General features: G+C 48.1%; 1 protein-coding gene across 1 annotated transcript in view; it reads left to right on the top strand.

Annotated features, from left to right (window-relative positions):
- The window catches only part of ORC1 (origin recognition complex subunit 1), a 159,698-nt gene extending 138,764 nt beyond the window's left edge, over positions 1-20,934 (top strand). Inside the window, exons 13-18 of the mRNA XM_086952441.1 lie at positions 1,368-1,475; positions 1,646-1,795; positions 3,762-3,881; positions 4,003-4,169; positions 5,385-5,472; positions 20,347-20,934. Of these exons, the coding sequence (XP_086808567.1) occupies positions 1,368-1,475; positions 1,646-1,795; positions 3,762-3,881; positions 4,003-4,169; positions 5,385-5,472; positions 20,347-20,541 (828 nt within the window). The 3' untranslated portion in view covers positions 20,542-20,934. The remainder of the gene's footprint in view (positions 1-1,367; positions 1,476-1,645; positions 1,796-3,761; positions 3,882-4,002; positions 4,170-5,384; positions 5,473-20,346) is intronic.
- Positions 20,935-22,555: the final 1,621 nt, after the last annotated feature.

Raw genomic sequence — 22,555 nt, 5'->3', positions numbered from 1 at the left:
GTCTGTCCGCAGTTTCACTTCAGGCCAGTGTAATTCGGACCAGGGCATGGTTTTCGCCCATGACAAATTCCTGCCTTTATGTCTTTAAATTGGTGCCCTTTTGGAATCCCCAGTTCAGATGAAGAGACTGGGCACTGTTGTTCAGACCGTTTAAAAGTTTCACGCCAGATCTCTTGCATGCAAAGGCCTTCCATCTGGAGCTGGCTCCACTCAGTAGATCCCATTGATGCCTTCTTCCATTGTTGTTTTTCTTCCCCACACACAACAAAAGACTAAACCTGTTGTTTTTATTGCCCCCTTAAAGGCTTTGAAATCTTTTTGTTGCACTTTGTCAGGATGTCTCTAAGCAACAGATTTTGTCTTAGCAAGAGCATATCAGTTTCTTAACTTTTTAGATGTCAGCCAAACCTTTGGGCATTTTCCGGAACCGCTGTCATGAACTCTAGCAGGTCTTGTTTCTCAGAATTTCCCGAGTGATAAGGGCATTAGAATTGACATTGTTGCCAAGTTATCCCAGCTGTGATCTGAGGGTCACAGTTGCACAACGTTGGCATGATTCCATGTTGCCTGCAATCCTAGGACTTGCAACAACTTGTGGATGAAGTGCCTCATGTTCTTGCACAATGAATTCTTCTATCAGGCATATTTTGGTAGAAGCATTCATGAGAAGGTTTCCCTTCAAGACAAATCAGAACTGATATAATGACTGTACTAGCAATGGAGCTCAGTACAGAGCATTCCAACCAAACTCTAGATGGAGATTTTACAAAGCTGCCAGTGGGCGCTGTCGGACAACACTCTGTCCCCGCCCCCCCCCCCCCCCCCCCCCCGCACCCCCAATCAATTCTATCCGTTCCGATTTAGAAAACCCTGGACTATCATGGACGCCTGAGCCACAAATGGTAAGTAAACTCGAGAGATTTCATGCAATACCATGACTGTCAACCTCTTGTATTGTGGTCTAAATTTAGGGGTGTTTTAAAATGGTTCCTTACATGAGCACTGTTTTTCCTTAAGTTGCTCGAATCCACAAATGTAATCTTCTACATCCGTTCTATATACTGATCAATATATAGCAGTATGTTTGGAAACTTTCGAAAATAGCTTCTTGAATTTTTGTAATAATTCGCCTGTCAAATCATGTAATCTATTCAGTGAGAATTTAGTCAAAAGATAAGTCGAAGTGTATCTGTTAATTTTTACTCGCTCTTTGAGTACTATCATCAATGGAAATAATTCCCTGCAATATTGATCCCCATTGAAGCCATAGGGAGCTTTTTAACTAATTTGAATAGCTGGACTACTTTCAAGTCTGGTTTAGTGTCAGCTCTGTACACTTTATGACCTACTTCTATTTTTGTTTCCAGCTGTTGACTGGTCAAAAAGCCACAGCCGACCACTCGGCTGCATTGCTGGAGAAACGGTTTAGCACCCCGGCCCCTAAAAGAGAGACCACTGTTCTAATCGTGGATGAGGTGAGGTTGGCACTTTTTGGACTGTTGTCAATCAAATTGTCTGGCTCCTTGTTTTCACCTTGCAGAGTGTTTGTTTCACATTGGCCCTGCTTTTACTTGAAAGACTTGTTTGGAGAGAGCTGCAGATGTACTGTGCCACCTTCATGTTGTTAAATTGTCTATGCTCTCAGCTGGACCTCCTGTGGACTAGGAAGCAGAATGTGATGTACAACCTGTTTGACTGGCCAACAAAGAAGCAAGCAAAGCTGATTGTGCTCGCCATCGCCAACACCATGGATCTGCCCGAGAGGATTATGATGAACCGTGTGGCGAGCAGACTGGTCAGTGGTGCCATTTTCCTCAATTTTGCCACAGTAAATTCAAGTGGAGTTCAGTAAAATGGGAGGGTTTCAATTGAAATGTTTATTAAAGGGCTGGGCTCTGTTTGTTCAATTAAAATTATAATGTTTGTTTCTGAACAGAAGTGTATAAAGAGCACGAAGTAGAATCTCTGGATTCTCAGTTCTGATTTCCTTTATGGAGTCCCCCATCCTCCTTTTTACAATTCTGCCATTAGTTCCTTGATACATTAAAAAAAATGTATGTTATTTAACATTTTTTGTACATTATTTGTGCATTCATTGATATATATTTGAGGGAGCACTACCCTTTTTCTCCGTGGTAGCTGCAGCATTGTTTCTGTAAATTAACAATGGTGTAATATCTTTACAGTACTATGTAGTGTCGGTTGGTCACACTTTGCTCCTCAAGTCTTACTCTCTCATCCTAACATGTTACGAATCAGACAAAATAAGCCCTGAATACCGATTGAATAATAGCCTCATATTTTATACCACAAGTGTATTAGCCTATGCATTTCAAGGAAATTTGGGCAGGTGAGAAGGGGATTCGCTCCGCCCTTGCACAAGGATCCTTTACCAGAAGTGGCTAAAAAGCCAGGTGCTTCTGTCCAGTTTCCAGCAGAGGGACACTCACTGATGACCAACATCTAGGCACAGACACAGCACAGATACAGCCAGAGCACACGAACAGGCTCACGTCAATGAATAGGTGTACAAATGGACACAAGGAAGGACAGACTGATATATGGATACAGGTTTTGTGTCCTCTTGACCTTTAATCTGTTTGCTGAACAAATCAAATTTGAGATAGAGAAATAATTGGCATCAATGCATACTCAATCCTAGGCCCTTCCTCAGGCGTATCACCTCTGCTGGGAGATGGACTGCTTCAAATCTCCATGTCCATTAAGTCATTGCCCTCTTAGGAATCATCTCTTGTTTCCAGTCCATCTTTGTCCTCTTAGCTTTAACCATTCATGTGTCAAACATAAAATTCAATTATTTTAATTTCCTTAATACTAAATATTACCGTCTTGCATTAACCAGATTATTCCATCTACACCAACCATTGAGTATCCAGTACTGGCCTTTTCTCTTTTTTGTTCCTATATGCCATTGTCCAGAGCACACAACCCCTCAATGGTGCATGGCCTCAGAGGGATGCTGCTGATATGTAGATGTTCTTGTATTTCTTGTATTTACAGAGTGCTTATACGACCCAGGACATCTTTGATGTCGAGCGATTTCCTGAGCACCCTCCCTGTAAACTGGGGCAAAAAGATGATTAATTAGAAATCTCCTGAACACTAGCTGCCTCTTGACTAATGTTTATAGAACAGCAGTTCTGTGTGGGCAGGGATGATATTTAAAAGGCTCTTAATGCCAGCCTTTGCCTTCTGTAGTGGTGAAAAGTGAGAAAGCGTTTACAACTTGAATGTGAAGGATATTAGTTGAAATGTAGCCGGAGCTATTTTCTTCTGGTAAAAAGGCTGGGGTTTAGAGGATATCTGCAATATGGGTCTCTGTACAAGACACTCTGGAGAATCATTGTAGCATATAAGCAGGCCTTTTGCTTCTGCATTTTCTTGGGGTATAATATTTCTAACTTCAGTAACCTCGCAGTGTATTATGGTTGGTCAGTGCTAGAAACCCCAAATCTTTTCTGGAAAGCATATTTAATGCTGCACTTTTATTAAGACCCTATCATAAGTAGGATTTGACTAAGGCATTGTTTAAGGTTATGCATCTAAGGATGATGATGGTTCATGCTTGCAGAATGCATTGGTCTGCGTGAGAGGTTGGCACCCCTCTGTCGCTGGGCATCGACTTTATTAGTACACATTATCATTGAGCATCTGGTTACTGTGAGCATCTGGTTACTGCTTAAGGTTGTGTGCAGTCCCACAGTATCTGAAGAGTTCTGGTGTATCTTTCATCCTTGCAGGGCCTGACCAGAATGTCATTCCAGCCCTATGCCTATAAGCAGCTTCAGCAGATCATCACCTCGAGGTTGAATCATGTCAAAGCCTTCAAGGACGATGCTATTCAACTTGTAGCCAGAAAGGTAGGACCAAATGTATTTCTCATTTGTGACTTACATGTCTATACGTGAGGGGCTGCCTGTTAAAAGGAAAACATTTGACAATACGGACTGTGACGCCGGTTTGCTTGTCTTCTTGTAACAGGTGGCTGCATTATCTGGCGATGCGAGGCGCTGTCTTGATATCTGCAGGCGAGCTACTGAAATCTGTGAGTTTTCAGATAAGAAGAATGGCCTAAGCTTGGTTGGCATGCAACACGTCATGGAAGCACTGGAGGAAATGTTTTCGTCTCCTTACGTAATTGCAATCAGGTAAAGCTACTAAATTTGAGCATTGCTTACTAATTTCCTTGATTCCTTGTTACATTTTCTCACATTGATGTGCTAAACATTTTACAGCATGTCTGCACATGCTTTGCTTCCCACTTTATTTTGGATTCCCTTCCACTAAATTTGATGATGAATTATAAGGGCCATAACTAATTTAATATTCTCTCAATTATGTTGCCACCTTTCTTATATACTAAAGTATGTAGTGGTAAAGTAAGACCGCCCATTAAAGATTGAGGTTATGCAGATTAATGGCTTACTTTAAGTGAGTAGTCCGTCTTTCTGCAAATGAGTGTGTCCTGCCGAATTTCTAACTAGTCTAGCAGCCTGCATCTGTTTTGCTCAACACTGCAGCACTTGTGTACTTGCAAAGAGGAGTAAGGGTCTGAGGAGATTTGACTTTAAGGAGCTTGTGGTCTTCTGTCGAAAAAACATAACCAATCTTAAAAGAGATTGACTTTCTTTTGAGCATAGCTCGTTTAAGGACCATTCAGAAGCAGACCATCAAAGCCTTCCTGATAAACCAGAATGGAAGCATATGGTGCTGGGCTCCATTTTCCTTTAAAAGACAGATGCATTCTAAGCCTTTCTGCAGGTACAGATGGTCTTTCACTCCTGTCTTGAGCATATTAGTCAGAATCAATCTTTACAAATCTTTTATGAAAGATTCCTATGCTTTTCTATGAATTTCTACTGGCATGTACTTTTTTGCATGCCATATTTTGAGATTTTATGTTTTAATCACCTTTTGTACCGTAAAATAAATAAATGGTTAAGTAAAATAGTTACATATACAGTAGATCGAATGAGCGAGCGACGACAATACAGAGACTGTTACAGAGGTCTTCGTGAATGTGTTTAGAGGTCAGTTAAGTGTTCAAATTGAGAAAGCAAATCTATTTAATTTCTCCTATAAATGATTGGTACAAAGGTGTGTGTGTGTAGACTCCTCCAAGCCTCACATTCACTAAGTGTTGCGGTATATTGACAGATCTGAAGAATGAATAGAGGTGGAACAGTACCAGAAAAGTCTTGATATTGTAGGGAGTTTAGGTGTCTGGAATACGACGGTACGGTAAAGCACTATGTGGGTGTTTTCGGAGTGTGATCGATCAATTGAATGTTTGGAATAATTGATGTGTAATTTCTCATGGTTTTGTTGCATTGAGGGTACACTAGATTTGTTTTTCATTTCAGGAACTCTTCAGTGCTGGAGCAGTGCTTCCTTAGAGCGGTTCTATCGGAGTTTCGGCGATCTGGTCTTGAAGAGACATTATTTCAACAGGTAAGCCATATTTTTCTTTAAAATATATACAGCACAACTATAAAATACATAGAAAATTTCTTCTAGATGTCTGTTTTGGATTAGGACCCCCCCCCATTGGCCCCGTGATCACCCCCATCAAACTTTATTTGTGCCCCTTTGGTATGTTTCTCCCATAGGCCGAAATGTACTTCGGTACTGCATCAACACTTCCGTTTTATCAATAAGCTTCCGATGTTTTAATGTGCTTCAAACTAGTTTTTATTAAGACCTAATAGACTTTGATGTGTCTTCCACACTACGTCCACCTCCTTAACAAGAAATCTTAGTTTTATTTTTTAATCTTCTTAAAAATGTTGTGAGCCTCTAATTGGGGGCATACGTCTGAGCATTGGTTGGAAAGCGGTTGGCCAAAGGGTAAGACATCGTGCTGCCTCTTATTGGGCATGATGCGGAGCTGTTTGAGATGCCCCATTTTACAATGTTGCATTTCAAACCAAATACCTATAGCAACTTCCATTTGCAACGCTGTGCCTAATCTAGTGAATGCCTGCTAAACTGACGGATTTTAGTATATTTTGAAATTAAGTTCACTGTTTTGTTTATTTGAGGTTATTTTGTAGAGTTAAGCTTCTTCACCCACAGGTGTCCGCAGAAATAATTTTTTATCTAGCCATTGGTTGCCTGCCAATTTACCTTCAATACTCCATTCTTGTCTAATGGGCTGAATAATCTTTAATTCATTTCCATGTTGTTCTTCTTTAACTGAGAGGTCTGAGTAAGTTTTTAACCACTTTTGATCATTTCAGAAAATGTATTCATATACCGTTTTCTATGGTTTAGCATTATATCTGATCTACCAACATTTATGACTTATTCGAAACTAAAGAATTTGCAATTTTAATCCGTCTGCCCTCCGTATTACAGATTCAGCTTGTCGTTTTTAGTCCAACCGTTGCCTGGTATACAAAGTCTGTGCGAAGGGACATGACCTGGCGATTTTCCATTGTAACACATTCACAGAGAGCTAGAGATCCACATCTGCAAGGGGTACTGGATGCCCTTAGTTACTTAACATTCTGTTTTGTTATAAAAATGTATGGCCTTGGAGTGCTGTCTGCATTAAGGAACCTTCTCCCTGTGGTCTTGAGGATTCAGTCACGGACTCCACATTCATTCTTGGTTGTTAGGTTTGAATGATGATTCGTGTACGCTTGCTGAACGTGCTGCTTTCATGCTTGTATGTAAGTTGTAAATGGTTAGTAGTGTTTTGGGGTGTGTTGCCAGAAGTTTTTACTAATACTAGTATGTGTAATCCGGTAGGACTGGTAAATGGTTTGCCCTGCTTTTGAGACATGTAGGCTGGTTAAACGGTTACTGTGGGCAATATCAAATCCCCATACCTCAATTCATGGTGGATTATTGGCAGTTGTCTTTATTTCCTAGAGCACGTTGTGTGTACAGTGATAACCAAACAACAGTTGCATCTGTACAGCACCACTTTCATGTGCACCCCTTCCAGTGTGCTAATGTGTTTCTGCATGAATGTTTATTCAGCATGCTTTAATGAGGTTCCTGATACTCACATGTATACAGTGTTTTAAATGGGAAATAATAAGTGCAGGTACTCTTAAAATGAGCTATGAGTGTAGAAAGTGGGCGGGGCTAAGGACAAGACATGTACAACACTTCTACTATGTGGCCGAACAATCATATATTCTTGAGTGCGCACTCACATAAACAAGCAGCAATGCTCACACAAGAATGTCCTTTAAAATACCTCCCTAGTGTCTGAATTCTCCCTCTTTCACTCGCTTTTCTCTCACACACGCACACACACAAACATGCGCACACAAGCAGGCAAACACCCAGACACAAGCAGACAGACACTCACACAAAAGACTCAGGTGGGATAACAGCCATTTTACACCCTTATCTCCGGTGGCTTTCTTAATTGCTGCTGTCAGCGGAATGCCTGGATTAGAGTGTGTGCACAAATACACACCATGGTGTGAATGTGATTGACAGCGCAGGGTCTGAATGGACCCTGGTCTGTCAAATACAGCGGGTAGTGATCATCGGACATTATGCCGATGGGCCCTGCTGAATTGTTTAGAGGTGGCTCAGCTTGGGCTAGAGACACTTACTTAGGCTGTCAGACGGCCTCGTTCGTGCACGTGAGCCGAAGCAACAATGAGCCTACCTTTGAGTACCGGTACTCTCCTTGGCAGGAGAGAAGTGCCGGTACTCAGAGCTGCAAAAATGAGAAGTGCCGGTACTCAGATCCGGGCCTTTTTAAAGCACTGCATGTATAGGATACCTGAGCTCTGTAGGACTCGTTTATCTGGACTGGTGGACATGTTAGAAGTATTACTGTCTCGTATTTTGTATTGGATGTGGGAGCTAGAGGATTAGTAGTTCTGCCCACTGTGATCTATTGGGTGTAAGTTTATCAAGTGGAGAAGAAAAGACGATCAGTGAAATCTGGGAAGTCTTATCATGGCAGTTCTTATTTGGTGTTGGATCCGGGGGGGGTGGTGTCACTACTCAACTGCTGAGGTAGTCAAACCTTTGGCGACGCAGGCGCATTGTCCTATGGCCTACTCCAACCGGTTAGCCCTTTTTAGAGCTCTGGTGAAGGGCGTCTCTTCATCGTGATGTTTCTTTTACAGGTTTGGGCAGCCAGCAGTTGCGAGGCTGCCATGGGGACGGAGAGTTACTAGTTTTGGGCAGTTTGGCTGTCATCCGAGAGGCCAACACAACTATCATTGAAAGGGAGGTAGGGGTGGGGCGGCGGGCTGAGGGGGATTTTCCAATAGGTAGATGGCCCACACGAGACCTCTACACTATGAGGTGAAAATATTATCCTGGAATGTGAGAGGGATCGGACGGCCGCTAATTGCCATAAAATACACAGCTACATCACACGTAGGGGAGCAAGAGACCCACCTCACAACAGAAGAGGGTGCCCGGCTGAGGGGAAGATGGCCGGACCAGCTCTATGCCACATCTTGCTCTGCGTTTTCACGGGGTCAACTAATATGGATTAGAGCAGGCACACCCTTTGAAGTAGAGCACTCAATTATAGGCCCCAAGGGATGGTATGTGTTAGGAAAAGGCAGATTGCTGGGAAAAGAGATCACCTTAAGGAGTGTGTATGCCCCGAACTACAACCAGCTCATGTTTCTAAGAGGATTATCCATGCCCCTCTCCAATTAGGGCACAGATTACCTCCTCCTACGGGAAGATTTTAATTGTGTAGCAGATATATACTTAGACAGATCAACACCTCCGCTTAAAGACACATGTGCATCCAAAACTCTCCTATTGATATAAACTGGGGCATTTCGTACGTATAATGAGACATTTTATGGAAAGCGGCGAGCACAGCCGCTAACACATGTAACAAATTTCCTAATACACCTGAGACTAAAAACACTAGACCCCAGGCTGCGGGGGTCAGGAGCAGAGTGCAGCCATCAAAGAGATGGTGAACAGGAAGACTCCAGGTGGCCTACCAGTAGAGTTAAACTCAACCTTTGCACAATTTCTAACACCTAAGCTGGAGGCACTATATGCAGAGGCAATGGCCAGGGGTGTATTGCCGGTCTCTACCAAGGACGCACTAGTGATCCTACTACCAAAGACAAAATCCTCATAGTTTCCCCAATTCCCCTCCCCCCTCCCCCCCCCCCCCCCCCCCCCCCCCGGCCCCCTCTCTATGCTAAACATGGACTTTAAGGTCCTGAGTAAGGTCCTGGCCATGAGGGTTTTTGACTCATATGCCACACCTGGTACATGTGGACCAGAATGGTTTCATACAAACCAGGTCTACATCTGGCAACCTACGCCGGCTCTTTCATATTATTCACAATTTGGATAACAAACCGTACCCTGAGGCACTTATTATGTCCGTTGACCTAGAGAAGGCATTAAACTCTGTCAGGTGGGACTTTTTATATGCAACCATGGAGAGAATGGGCTTGGGTGGCGGATGGATTAGGTGGGTGAAGCTACTGTACGCGTGCCCCATGCCGGGTCAGTTCAAGGAGGGGTGATCTCACAATCGTACACTATCCACAGAGGAACCAGACCAGGATGCCTGCTGTCCCCACTCTTGTTTGCACTGGCCATTTAACCCTTGGCAGAACTTTTTAGACAGCAAGGACACAGCCAAGGCATACAGATTGGAGGGCATGTGCATATTATATCCCTCTATGCTGACGACTTATTGTTGTATTTTGGTGGAGGCAGTGGAGGAGTGATCTGGCCTTGGCCACCTTGGAGAGGTACGCTGACTTGGCGCGCCTTAAGCTCAACAAGGCGAAGACACATATTTTTCCATTGCGAAGGGACCAACAGTGCCCAGATGATCTGCCAAGTGACCTGACCTGGTCCCCTATCTCCTTCAATGCCTGGGAGCCCAGGTGTATCACACCCTGGACGACATAATGGATGGTAATCTGAAACCAGTGGTGCGGTCCCTTAAGATGAGTGTCCTATTCTGGCACTCATTGAAGTTGACCCTGATGGACCGCATACCACTGTCCAAGACGAAAATGCTCCCTAGACTGCTATATTGTTTTGTCAACTTGCCTGTGCAGATTCCGCCTAGTTGGTTTGCAAGCCTGGACACATTGCTCCGGGACTTGATATTGGATGGAGGGCAAACTAAAGTATCGCTGGCGGTGCTACGTCGTACACTGGAATATGGTGGGCTGGTCTCCCCAGACTTCATGTTGTACTCCTTGGCCAACTAACTGCAACGGCTGGATGGAAGGCATCCAGAAACATTTGGACCAAAAGGTAGGGTGGACAATCTGGGATTGCTACTGGCCAAACTCTTGCGTTCAAAAGTGGCCACCCCACCGCTCGGGTTATTATAGGCGGCACTGGGGTGCTGGAAGAGCTACCTCGGACGGACGTCGGGGATCCCTGTGTCACGCTTCCGATCTGCCACTGGTGGGGCTTCCACACTAGGCCCCATTCTCTGGAGTCCAGTTATCGGAATGGACGGCGGCGGGGGTGATTAAAATAGGTGACTGCTTCCTACAGGGAGTGCTTACTTCGCTGGAATATTTTCTTTCCCGCTATGACTTATGGTGGAAAGACTAACAGGAACCAAAGACATACAGCATTTTTCAGGCATTGGTGACCTTGTGAAATGGCTCTATAGAGCTGAGATAGAGATGGTCATGAAACCTCTTGACCGAACATGTGAAAAATGGGGTGCGATACTTAGGAGAAAGATCCGGGATGGAGAAAGCAAACTGGTGTTGAGGAGTCCGAAACGGATGTCCAGGAACTCCAAACTGAAGCTTATTCAATTTAACTATAATCACATTATCTACCTGACCTCCCACAGGTTGCACATAATGAACAGAGGAGTAGATCACTACTGCCCCAGATGCAGAACTCGAGATGCAGGGTTCACTCATATGGTATGGGAATGTACAAGGTTACCAGGATTATGGGGGTCAATTAGAGCGCCACCAGCCGGGTTTTGGCCCGCACACTCCCCTGCACTGCAGAGACTTGCCAGGCCCAAGGCTAGAAAACTGGGCTCCATATTTGCAGACCTGGCCTTGGTCTTGGCACGCAGACAGATAGCCTTGACATTGAAGTCCACGATAGGCCCAACAGTGACCACATGGGAAAAGAATGTAGACATTTGGGCCAGGGCAGAGGAGAGGATGCTCGAGCGGATAGAACGCTACAATGTGCGGATGCCAGAGGGGTGCATGGACAGAGATTCTACAAGCATGGAATACCTGTAATGAAGTGCAGTTGAATGAGAGCCTGGATGAAACGGGGAGTGTGGCGAGCACCTGAGGAAACTATTCCGTCCCTGGACGGAAGGTGTTGAATGACGGAGATGGTCATGTGACAAGGCCCACCCGCCTCCTGCCCAGATTGCACCACCCTGCCCTGTCCCCCTCTCATTACCCTTTTCTTAGAGTTTGACCGAATCCTCCCATAAGGGGAGTCTGACCCCAGAAATACTGAGAGATGGTTTGGCCTGACACACTGACACACTGACACACTGACACACTGACACACTGACACACTGACACACTGACACACTGACACACTGACACACTGACACACTGACACACTGACACACTGACACACCTTAGTTTTTAGTTTTCCTATTACTCTAAAGATGGATAATTAGAGTTCTTCTTATGTGGCATAAACGATCAGCATACACAATTGGAGAACACTGTTGACTGCCCTGGGAACGCCCATTAACAGGAGTGATCAAATGATACACGTGATGAAGTGGATTACAAGGTTATTGCAATACGGACAACTAACTTGGGGAATGGTAAACTAGATGCAAATTCTGATGTAGCCATAAGTGCACATATAACGTAAAGTGATGTATTATCCCATGAACAAGAATTGTATTGCTTTTGTAACTGCATATATGTAAGTGAGTGAAAATACCAATACATAAAAAAAATCCAAAAGAAATCTGGGAAGCCTTCTCAATATCATAGTATCACATGTTCTGTCCTGCTGTGTAGTCCTTGTTAGCTTCTCTTATACTTGTGATAGTGGCTAATATCTTTAACCATTTATCCTATCGCAGATGCAATTGAGAGCATGGCTGAACACCTTAGATCTAGTCCCTGTTGAGCAATTGTAGTTTTTTTCTCGTCTTTATTTCCTGATGATCACATTTCTGCTGTTATCGGCTAATTAGCAATAATTTTATTATTCAACTCCTATTTCTGGTGTGTTCATTTTGCTCTGGATGTCTCTCTAATGTCACCCGGTGATGAATAGTAACATGCTAGCGCCTACTGGTGGGGATGTCTGTTTGCCTTATTTGTCTTTTTCTCTCAGGACCTACAGCACTGGTCTCCATCTTGGTGTCTGGAATGAGAATTGGTAATTGAGCCCAGTCTTGGTTCTTTCTTTATCCTGTCACATTCACTTTTGCACATATGACGCCCTGACCTATTCCCATTTTTGTGTCTTTAGGGATGACCCAGAATTTGGACCTACTTCCCATGTATGTAGATAGACCCCTGAGAAAGCACATGCTTAGCCTGGCCATCCCATTTGCAATTTTTTTTCAAAACCAATTTTATTATGGGTTCAAGCAAGGTTCAACACAGCCCTCCACAGACAGGAGGAGACTGTCAACGACAGATAGAAAGAGACACATCATTAGCACAGCATCGAACCCAGCGTTATACAGTGAAGAACATCGTACTACCCCACCCACCCAACCCCAGAAAAACCCCCAACCAGCCCCGCCCCCAGCTACCCACCCCTTATCCCACCCTAACCCAGTGCACGTGATCACAGTCCAGCAACATGAGATAACCTACAAAGGTGGAGCCGGCCAGCGGCCTAGAGTGCGGGATCCACATCCAGCTGTAATGCATCAACAATGTCCACGGGGGGATCAAGGAGCAGGCCCCGGTAATCCGCCCACTGTTTCCAGATTTTGTAATGTTTGCGGGGACATCCCCGGGCTTCAAAAACAGGCTGCTCCAGCCCCATGAGGAAATCCAGGCCCGCCCTCCAAGCCCCGAGTGGGGGGGCGCGCTCGTTCTTCCAGGCCTGCGCCAGGTCCCTCTTCGCCACCACCAGCCCCAGCAACAGCAAATGGCGTTTGTATATATTGCCCCCAACATTCTCTAGAACATGAAGAAGGCCCAGCCTGGGGGTACGGGGCAGGTCCCAACCCAACACCTCTGACAGGCAGTCCCAAACCCCAGCCCAGAATCGAGTCAGTCTCTCACAGGACCATACTGTATGAAACAGGGTGCCCTCTTCAGAACCACACCTCAGGCATTCCGGAGACGCGATAAGGCCTGCCCGCCATAGGCGGTGTCTAGTATAATACGCCCGGTGGAGGTATTTGAACTGGATGAAGCGAAGGCGGACGGCAATAGCAGCACCTCGGGGAGATTCCAAGGCCTCACGCCAGTCGTCATCGTCCAATGGACCAACATCACCCTCCCAAGAGGCCCTCAGCGCTGCGAGTGAAGGGGAACAGTGAGTGACCAGAGAGCGATATATCTGCGAGACCTTCTTGTCACCTAGGTCCCCCATAAACAGTTTAGCCTCGATAGGGCTAAAATCAGGGAGCTGTTCCAGGCCCACCAGACTAGGAGTAAGTGCGTGGCGAAGTTGAAGGTAACGGAAAAACTGTGTCTTGGGCATGCTAAATTCGGAGCTAAGTTCCCGAAAGGACTTTAGGGTAGTGCCAGAGAGGACATGGCCTAGGGACGAGATCCCAATCGCATCCCAGCCGTCAAATCCGGACAGAGACGCCAGCGCCGGTAACAGGCCATTCCGCCACAACGGGGTTTCAGCTGTAAGCCGACCCCACCAGCCCACCCGGTGCAGGGCCCGCCGCCAAACAGCGAAGACCACTTGGGTAACTTGCGGAAGCAGTCGCCTCCGTCTAGCCGAGTACAGCAGGGTGTGGAGGGAGGCGCCACTCATCAGTGAATGCTCAAGGGCATAAGCCGGATCACTACGGTCTCCATACCACCACTCGTTGAGCACAAGGAGATGGGAGGCTTGATAGTAAGATAAAATATCCGCGGCCGCCAGGCCGCCGCAGTAGGTAGAGAGGAAGCACGTGCGCAGCGCCACCCTGGCGGCACCGCCAGCCCACAGAAACCGGCCCAGCACAGAATCAACAGTACGGAACCACTGCGGGTCAATCTGGAAGGGATGATTCTGCAGTTGATACAGCAGACGGGGCAACGCCACCATCTTGAAGATGGCCGACCGGCCGTAGATATTAAGTGGCATGCGCGTCCACGTCTTGACGTCCAGTTGGACCCGATCCCATACCGGCAGGATGTTCCGGTCCCATGCCACCGCTGGCGAGGCAGAGAGGAAGACACCCAGGTACTTCACACCCTCCACAGCCATCTGAAGGGATGCAGCCCAAGGGCAGTCCACTGCGGCACCCCCCAGCACCCACATGGTCGATTTGCGCGGGTTGAGGAAGAGCCCCGATGCCCGACCAAACTCCTGCATCAACTCCAGGACACGAGGACCCGTACGCTGCAGGTCAGTCATGAAAAATAGCACATCATCCGCATATAGAGCTATGCGGTCCGAGTGATCCGCACCCCAGACGAAGCCACGGTAGAGCTCATCGCGGCGCACCCTGGCGGCCAGCGGCTCCATGGCCAGCGCGAAAAGGTAAGGGGAGAGCGGACACCCCTGACGCGTGCCCCTGGACACCGGAAAACGAGCAGACGCCGTTCCCGAGATACGCACCGAGGCCGTGATCTCAGTGTAGAGCAGCCTGATATAGGAGAGGAACATCGGGCCGAGATTCAGCAGCGGCAACAGAGCAAAAAGAAAGGTCCAGCTGACCGAATCGAAGGCACTATCAATATCAGCCAGCAGGAGCGCCGCCGGGTCCTCCGAAGACTCAATCGCTTGTATCGCGGCCTGCGCCCGTCGTATGTTGTGTCTTGTTGCCCTGCGAGGCATAAAACCCGCCTGATCCGGGTGGACAAGGGCCGAAATGTGTGGAAGTAAGCGGTTCGCTAGCGCCTTCGCCAGGAGCTTGGCCTCGAAGTTGATGAGGGATATGGGGCGATAAGAGTCATGGCGATCGGGGGGCCTACCTGGCTTCAAAAACACCACTATTTCGGCGTGACGCCAGCCCGGTGGAAGGCGGCCATGCTCTCGCGCCTGTTCCAGGGCCCGCAAGTAATGCGGCCCGAGCTGCAGATGGAACTTCTTATAAAATTCGCTGGGAAAACCGCTTGGCCCCGGCGCCTTGCCTACATTTAACTGACCCAATGCATCACCAAGTTCCTCCGCCGACAGGGGACGGTCCAGGGCCTCGCGCACCTCATCAGATACAGCAGATGGGGGAACAGATGCAATATAATCTGCGATAACGGCTGGGGAGAGAGTCTCCCGAGAGGCATACTGGTGCCCATAGTAGTGCGCAAAGCTCGTTGCAAGAGTTGCCGGATCCGTAATCGCCACTCCTGCACCATCAACGAGGCCCGGCAGTGTAAGAGGCTGTAGGTTCTGTTGGCACAGCCTATGGAGCATGCTGCAAGACTTGTCGCCCCACTGGTAGACCCGGCTACGGGTAGCTAACCATGCCTGACGAGCCTCGTCCAGTAGGACTGAGGAATAAGACTGTTGCGCCTGCAGGAGTAGCCGCAGTGACATATCATCGGGTGCCTCACTGTGCCGAGCCTCGAGCTCCTCCACCCGCACTGCGGCCGCATCAATGCCTCCCAGCCGAGTCCGGCGAGCCGACGCACACCAAGCAATATCTATGCCTCGCAGGGTGGGTTTCATAGCCTCCCAGACTGTCACCGCATCCATCCCTCCGGTAAGGTTGTCCTGCCAATAATGGGCGATCGCGCTACGCAGATGCTGAGAATAATCAGGGCGCTGCAGATGCCACGCGGACATTCGCCATCGAAAGGGGGAGCGCGCTTTGCACAAGCCAATTTGTACCGCCACAGGGGAGTGATCCGAGAGCCCGCGGGGCCGAATCGCTGCCCCCTTCACCCTGTCAAGGAAGGCCCTCGGGACAAACACACAGTCCAAACGCGAAAGGGAGCCATGAACAGCCGAGACAAAGGTGTACTCTCGCCGTTCCGCATGCAGATGTCTCCATACATCCACCCATCCCAGACCATCAACCATAGCCCCCAACCGTGTAGGGGAGGATACGAGCGCCACTCCAGGCCTCCTCTGTCGGTCCAAAGCCACATCCATCACATCATTCCAGTCTCCGCCAATCACAGCCATGGTGCGGGGGAACTCAGCCCATAAGGAAAACAAACGTTCAGCTAGGGCCCACTGCAAGGGGGGGGGGGCATACACACAGCCAAACACAACCGGCTCCACCCCGACCTTCCCCTGTACAAAGACAAAACGTCCCTGGGGGTCAAGCCACTGACGCTCATGTACATATGCCAGCCGTCTATGAATAAGAATGGCCACCCCCCTGGAGCCCCTGGTAAAACCGGCATGGAACACCTGATGGAAGCCAAAGCGCTGCAAACTCAGGGCTTTTGTACCCAGCATGTGTGTTTCTTGGAGGAGGAGCACATCCGCCAAGTCCCTCTTAGCCCAGCGAAGCACCGCCCCCCGTTTAATCTTGTCCAATAGTCCTCGTACATTCCAGCTAAGAATACGCATGGAAGCGCCATTGGGCGCTAAGTGAGGAACATCAACCATGATCACAATGCTCCCAACCCCACACTCCCCGACCCCCGGCCCATGCCCCAGACCCCACAGTTGCAAAATACACAGAGACCACGTGCACCCCCAGACCCAGAACCCCAGACCCCACAAACCCCGAATCCCCAAACCCTAACACCCCTCCTACCCCGACCCAACTCACCAGCAACCAAACACCCCGGTTCCCCCCTCCCCCACCCCCATACCTCAAGGAACAATGAAGTATCTGTCGCGGTATACGGTACTTCAGGCCCAAAACACAGCGCCCAAAGCCAGCCATACCAATGGATCCCAACTAGTCCCCCCCCCGAACTAATCAGACACACTCCCAGAACCACCCCCCAGTCCCAACAGGAGGAGGCGGCCCAAAGTACGTGCCCTGAACCCCAACAAACGTACAATAGAGTCATGAGCAAAGCACCACAAGAAAGTCACAGCCCACGAAGGCCCCGGCATTCGCCAAGAAGAAGTAGTCAATACTGCACCAGCCATTGTATGTCCCACGGATCACAGCTCAGCCTCTGCCAGATATAGTCACATATAGAAGGCAACCAGCAGACAGTCCCCACGAAGGGCGATCAGGAGCCTCCATCAGATTGGTCCGCATCAGGCGGTGTGTCCCCCAAGAGGGGTCCCGGGACAGGGACCTCCGCCGGGAGCGAGACTTGCGATGACGTTTCCCTTTGCCAGATGGGTTGCTCCTGTCCTGAGACGAGCCACGCGATGAACCAGAGTGCAGCCCCGGTTGGACGTGAGGTCGGATTCTGACTGTTTCATCGGTCCAGTTGAAGACGGCCTCCGGTGTATCAAAGAAGAGGGTCTTGGAATTGAAGATCACCCGGAGGCGGGCCGGGTAGAGCAGCGAGTATTGGATTTTCAGGCCACGCAGCTTGGCCTTGGCATCTAGGAAGGAGTGCCTCTGTTGGTGGACCAGTTTGGTATAGTCCGGGAAGATCATTATTTTATGATTGTCATACAGCAGGGTGTCCTTCAAGCGCGCTTCCCGGAGAATGACGTCCCTGTCGTGGAAGTTGAGGAGCCTGGCGATGATCGGGCGGGGACGCTCCCCGGCTGGCGGCTTCTGTGTCAGGGCGCGGTGGGCACGCTCCACTATGAAGCATCGCGACAGGGAGTCCGGTGGTAGCCAGCTCTCCAGCCACCGGGACAGAAAAGCGTCCATAGGCCCCTTCTCGCAGTCCTCCGGAAAGCCAACGAAGCGCAGGTTGTTCCGCCTCGCCCGCCCCTCGGCATCCTCCACAAGAAGTGCCAGGCCCCGTTGGATCTGTTCCATGTCGGCAATCTTCTTCTTAAGGGTACCAACATCTCCCTCCACCGCCGTGACCTTGGTCTCAGTTTCGGCAATGCGGGCGACTGCATTGCGAAGATCTTGACGCAGCAGCATCACATCGGCCCCCACCGCGCCAATTTTCGCATCCAGCATGTCGCGGGACTGGGTGATGGCCGCCATCAACGCCGCGTTGTCTGGTCCAGCCGGATGACTCCCACCAGCCGCCCCGGCTCCTCCACCATGGCCAGTGAATTTGTCGATGGGTCCTGTCTTAGTGGCGGCCGAGCCCCTCGTCATGGCGGCCGCTCAGATGGTAGAGCAGTGACACGCACCTGTGTCGGGGCCGCTTTCTCGCAGTAGTCCACCAGCCAAGCCCCGGCCGAGGCGTCTCGGACACACCAGGCCACTCGAGAGTCCCTCACCACCGGCCCACAGATCGAGGACACCCCTGGCAATGTCGCCCCGCCAAGGTGTATGATGTCGTCTTCGCGCCCACCGGCACTGCGCAGATATGGGCCACTCTAGTGCAAACCACAAGTTCTCCAATCGCCGCCCCAGGTACCACAGGAGCCGGATAGGGCAGTTATCTGGGCCATGCGCCGGTTTGACACCTCAGTTCCCGGGGGGCCCCCGCCGTGTCCACTCACCAGGGCTATGGATCCGGGCAGGTGACTCCGGGCGGGGATCACCAAACTAGAGGTCCCGGCTGCACCAAGGCCAGACAGGCCGCAGATCTTCCGACCCCCCCTCCAGCCGCCGGCCCCTCCGCAAACACTGTGGGGAAAGGCAGGGGATCTCACTGCAGGTCGTCAGGAGCGGGCAGCCCCGGATCGTGGCCAGCCCAGGGTGCGAAGATCAAGGCCCCGGCTACGCCCGGGCCAACAGGCTGCCCCGCCGCTCCGGTCCCGTCGCCACGTCCACACCACCTGTAGGTCCAGCCAAGCCCTGGGAGGATAGTACCAGTGCGTATGTCCTCGGGCGGGGGTCGCCAAACTCGAGGCCCCGGCTCCGGCAAGGCCAGGCAGGCCGCAGCTCTTCCGAGGCCCCCCACCGGTCCAGGCCCCCACCGCCGGCAATGTGAGGGTCAGTAGGGCACTCCGCTGTGAGCCGCCAGCGGCAGGCAGCCCCGGATCGCGGTCAGGGAGCGGCAGCGCCGGCTCCGGGTCAGGTCCCCCGTCGGGGATGTCAAAATCGAGGCCCCGGCTTGTCCGGCGGGCACCAGGCCGCCCGCTGCATCTACTCGTTCCACGGCCGCAGACGGTCCAGGCGCGTCGACTCCAGCACCGGACGGTTCCCGGTGACCTCCGCCAACACCACCTCAGATGCGGTGCACTTTTCGGGGGTTTCAGGGCAGGATAATCGGCGGGCCGGCGGGAGCTCTTAGGCAGCCACGTCCGCCATGCTCGCCCGCTAAGCCACGCCCCCCAACATTTCCCCATCCCATTTGCAATTTTAAACCGTAACAATTTCTAAAAGTGTTGTTCGCTGGCACAATTCTTCTGTATTATGTCTGATACATCGAAAACTAGATATGGCTTCATAATGGTCAGAACCTCCTGTTAAATCAGGTATTGCCTCACTGGTATCATCAAATATTTCTGAACTTTAGTGTCATCAGCTTTCCTGTGTTTATTCTCAATAAATGTCTGTTTTCAGGCTTATTCCTCCATGCTTAGTACATTTTACTCTATTTTTCTAATTCGATTTGGGATTTTTATTGTTTTGAATCTTGACTTCGTTACTGTTTTTGGTTCTGCATACGAACTTTGCACATTGCCCGAACTTGCTATGTGCCATAGCTGCCAGGGAACCTGAGCTTGGGTTCATTTAGTGACCTTGACGGTTCACACTGGTGGCTCTTCTTTGGGGTGGGTGGTCACCCACCCCAAATAATAATCCAGTTTTTTACATCAAGGTATAAAGGTGCTCCTGTTCACTAGGTCAGTTGACTGCTCGGGGGGGGAAAAAGCATTCTGAACAGGCTCAGTGGAGGATTCTTAGTGAGAGTGAAGATTGAGACCCACACCAGCTGGAGTCGATGTGTTGTAGCAGCCAGGAAAATGGCCCTTCAAAATCTATGGAACCCTCTCTTAATATTTGGTAATCTTGAGGTTCTAATTTTTCCAGTATTCGCTAGTTAAGATGTTTTTGTTGTATTACCTCCATATGAAAAACCCTTGTCACTATGCAGTTTCCTTTTTAAATAGATACTGAACATGTTTAAACAAGCTATATATCTAAATCTAGAAAAGAGATAATGTATATGATATTTTTATAGCTCAAACCTAGCGGACAGCCCGCAGTGAATGGTTGTGATGGCTTTGTGCAAATTAGGACATTAACAATGTGCGCCAAAATCTCGCAGGTATGTGAAAACCTTATAAAAATGTGTTCTTTTTCAGGTTTACCATCAATTAGTGGCTCTCTGCAGAATTGAAGGGCTCCCACCTCCTACCATGTCAGAAGCTATGGCAGTTTGCCTGCGGCTTGGAGCATGTCGCCTGCTGCTCGTGGAGCCCAGCAAGAATGATCTACTGCTGCGTGTGAGGCTAAATGTGAGTCAAGACGACATCATGTATGCATTGAAGGTGGAGTAGGTCGACGGTGAGGAGGAGAATGGATTTTAACTCTTTAATGCAAGCAGGGTTTTTTTGCTTGCAGACTTCAAATATAATTGTTACAAAAAAATAATGAACTGCATATAGTGTACAGTTTCTAAATCATTTTTAACTTTAAAAAAATATTTGTATGAAATTTTATTATGTGTTTTAATAGTCGTTACTTCAGTTCGAATGTTTATATATTTAAATCGGGTTGTTAATGCTCTTCATAGTAGAACTGAATTCCTTCGCTAGGGCGATCTTGTAAATATTTGGTTTTTATCACATTTTGTAAATTGTGACTTTTTGTAATAATGTTTGTATAATGTTTAATGTACATGTAAAATCCTAAATAAAGTCTATAAATTTGGTTGACTTATTCAATGGAAATATTTGAGTACTGGTCTGAGTAAGTTCTTAAGTGTGTTCCTTTTTTTTTTAATTTAATGTTAGGATTTATTTAAATAATGCACAATAAGAACAATCACCAATCCGGATAAATATGCAAAGGAAAAGGAAGAAAAAAACAGATCTACAGTCATGGTGCAAACTGAGGGATATGTCTGGATTGACAGTCATGCATACCGCGTGGTATTGTATGTGCTTTCCCAGGCCGAATGGCAATAAAATATTCTTAACCCAGTCAACAGGCGCATGGAAGACCGATTCGACAGAAGAACATTTCAACCAGTCGATAAGTTACACAGCATAGGGTTACAGGCTTTTAAAATGAGGGCAGCAAAAATGACGTGGGTGTTTTTGTTTGTTGGATTTTTTAGGAAAGCCCATCCACTTCACAAGTATAAACTTACTATAATTCGCACCCAATTAACTTTATTTTGTACTGGAAATATTTTGAATCCCCACTCCAGTCGAGGATTCGATTGTGACATTGTTGCAATCCCAGTATGCACTACGATCCTTTTGGTATGAAAAGTTTGCTCCAAGCCAGTTTCATCTACCACATCTCATTATCCACCTCATGTAGTATAAGATTGGTTATTAATAAACTTGAGGGAAAAATTCATCGTAAATTAGTTGGTGAATATATTTGACACTTGTGCCTGACTGCAAAAGTGTGTCTGTTGACATCTCTGAAGATACTCTCTAAATCCGCATCCTACTTGTGACAGAATGCATCAGCCCATCAGGGATGTGCATAGTCTGGGCAAGGATCCTAGCCTTAGCCTCGGCTTTGATGGCCAGCTGTAGTCCAGTCTATAAAGCCCACCTTACGCTGGTTACTGGCGCAGAAGTACATTAGTATCACAGAAGAGACCACACATATTTCCTCTAGGCAGTACTCTCAGAATTACACCTCATGGCACCACAAACTGTTTCATCGGTGATCAGATTGAGGGGAAAATCTGCAGAAAATATTGCGCACACACAGATCTCATGGTTGATTCTGCGATGTTTGGAACTCCTAATGGTGCAGTGATATATTAGCAGGCAATTTGCTCTACCCCATCAAGTGGGTGCTAGGTATCTGGGACATGGCAGAAAATGCATCCCACAGGAAGACTGCATAAAATCCTTGCAGCTGCTGCAGCTAGTCATCAGTTCCCAACCAGGTCACTGCCATCCTTCCATCTTTCCGAGGTCAGTAAATTGAGTACCTTTACATCGGTTGTTACTAGCACCTTTTATTTACAGCACTTTCAAGCCGTATATATTGTACACTGACAAAGCCAATAGGTCTTGCCTTTGAAAGGAGCTAGCAACATTTTTGCTTTGCCAGTGCTTGTTGCTAGTCCTTAACAGCATCGGCAAAAATAAATAAGCCTTGGCAAAGCCTGTGGGTCTGGCTTTAAAAAATGCAGCACACAGAACTTAAAGCCAGAGATGGAAATTAAAGGGTATCTATATGGAACTCTGTTGTGTGTTTTTTGTTAAATTAAGGCAAGTTCAGAGATCTGCTGATATGAAGGTCTAACGATCTGAATAAAGAAAAACACATTAAAAAAGCTGAAAGGATTGGAATCACTGAGCAAAAATATTATTTTCAATA

Source organism: Lissotriton vulgaris, chromosome 1_1 (genome assembly GCF_964263255.1).
Source record: "Lissotriton vulgaris chromosome 1_1, aLisVul1.2, whole genome shotgun sequence".
Classification (NCBI taxonomy): domain Eukaryota; kingdom Metazoa; phylum Chordata; class Amphibia; order Caudata; family Salamandridae; genus Lissotriton; species Lissotriton vulgaris.
This window is presented reverse-complemented; position numbering and strand designations above follow the sequence as displayed.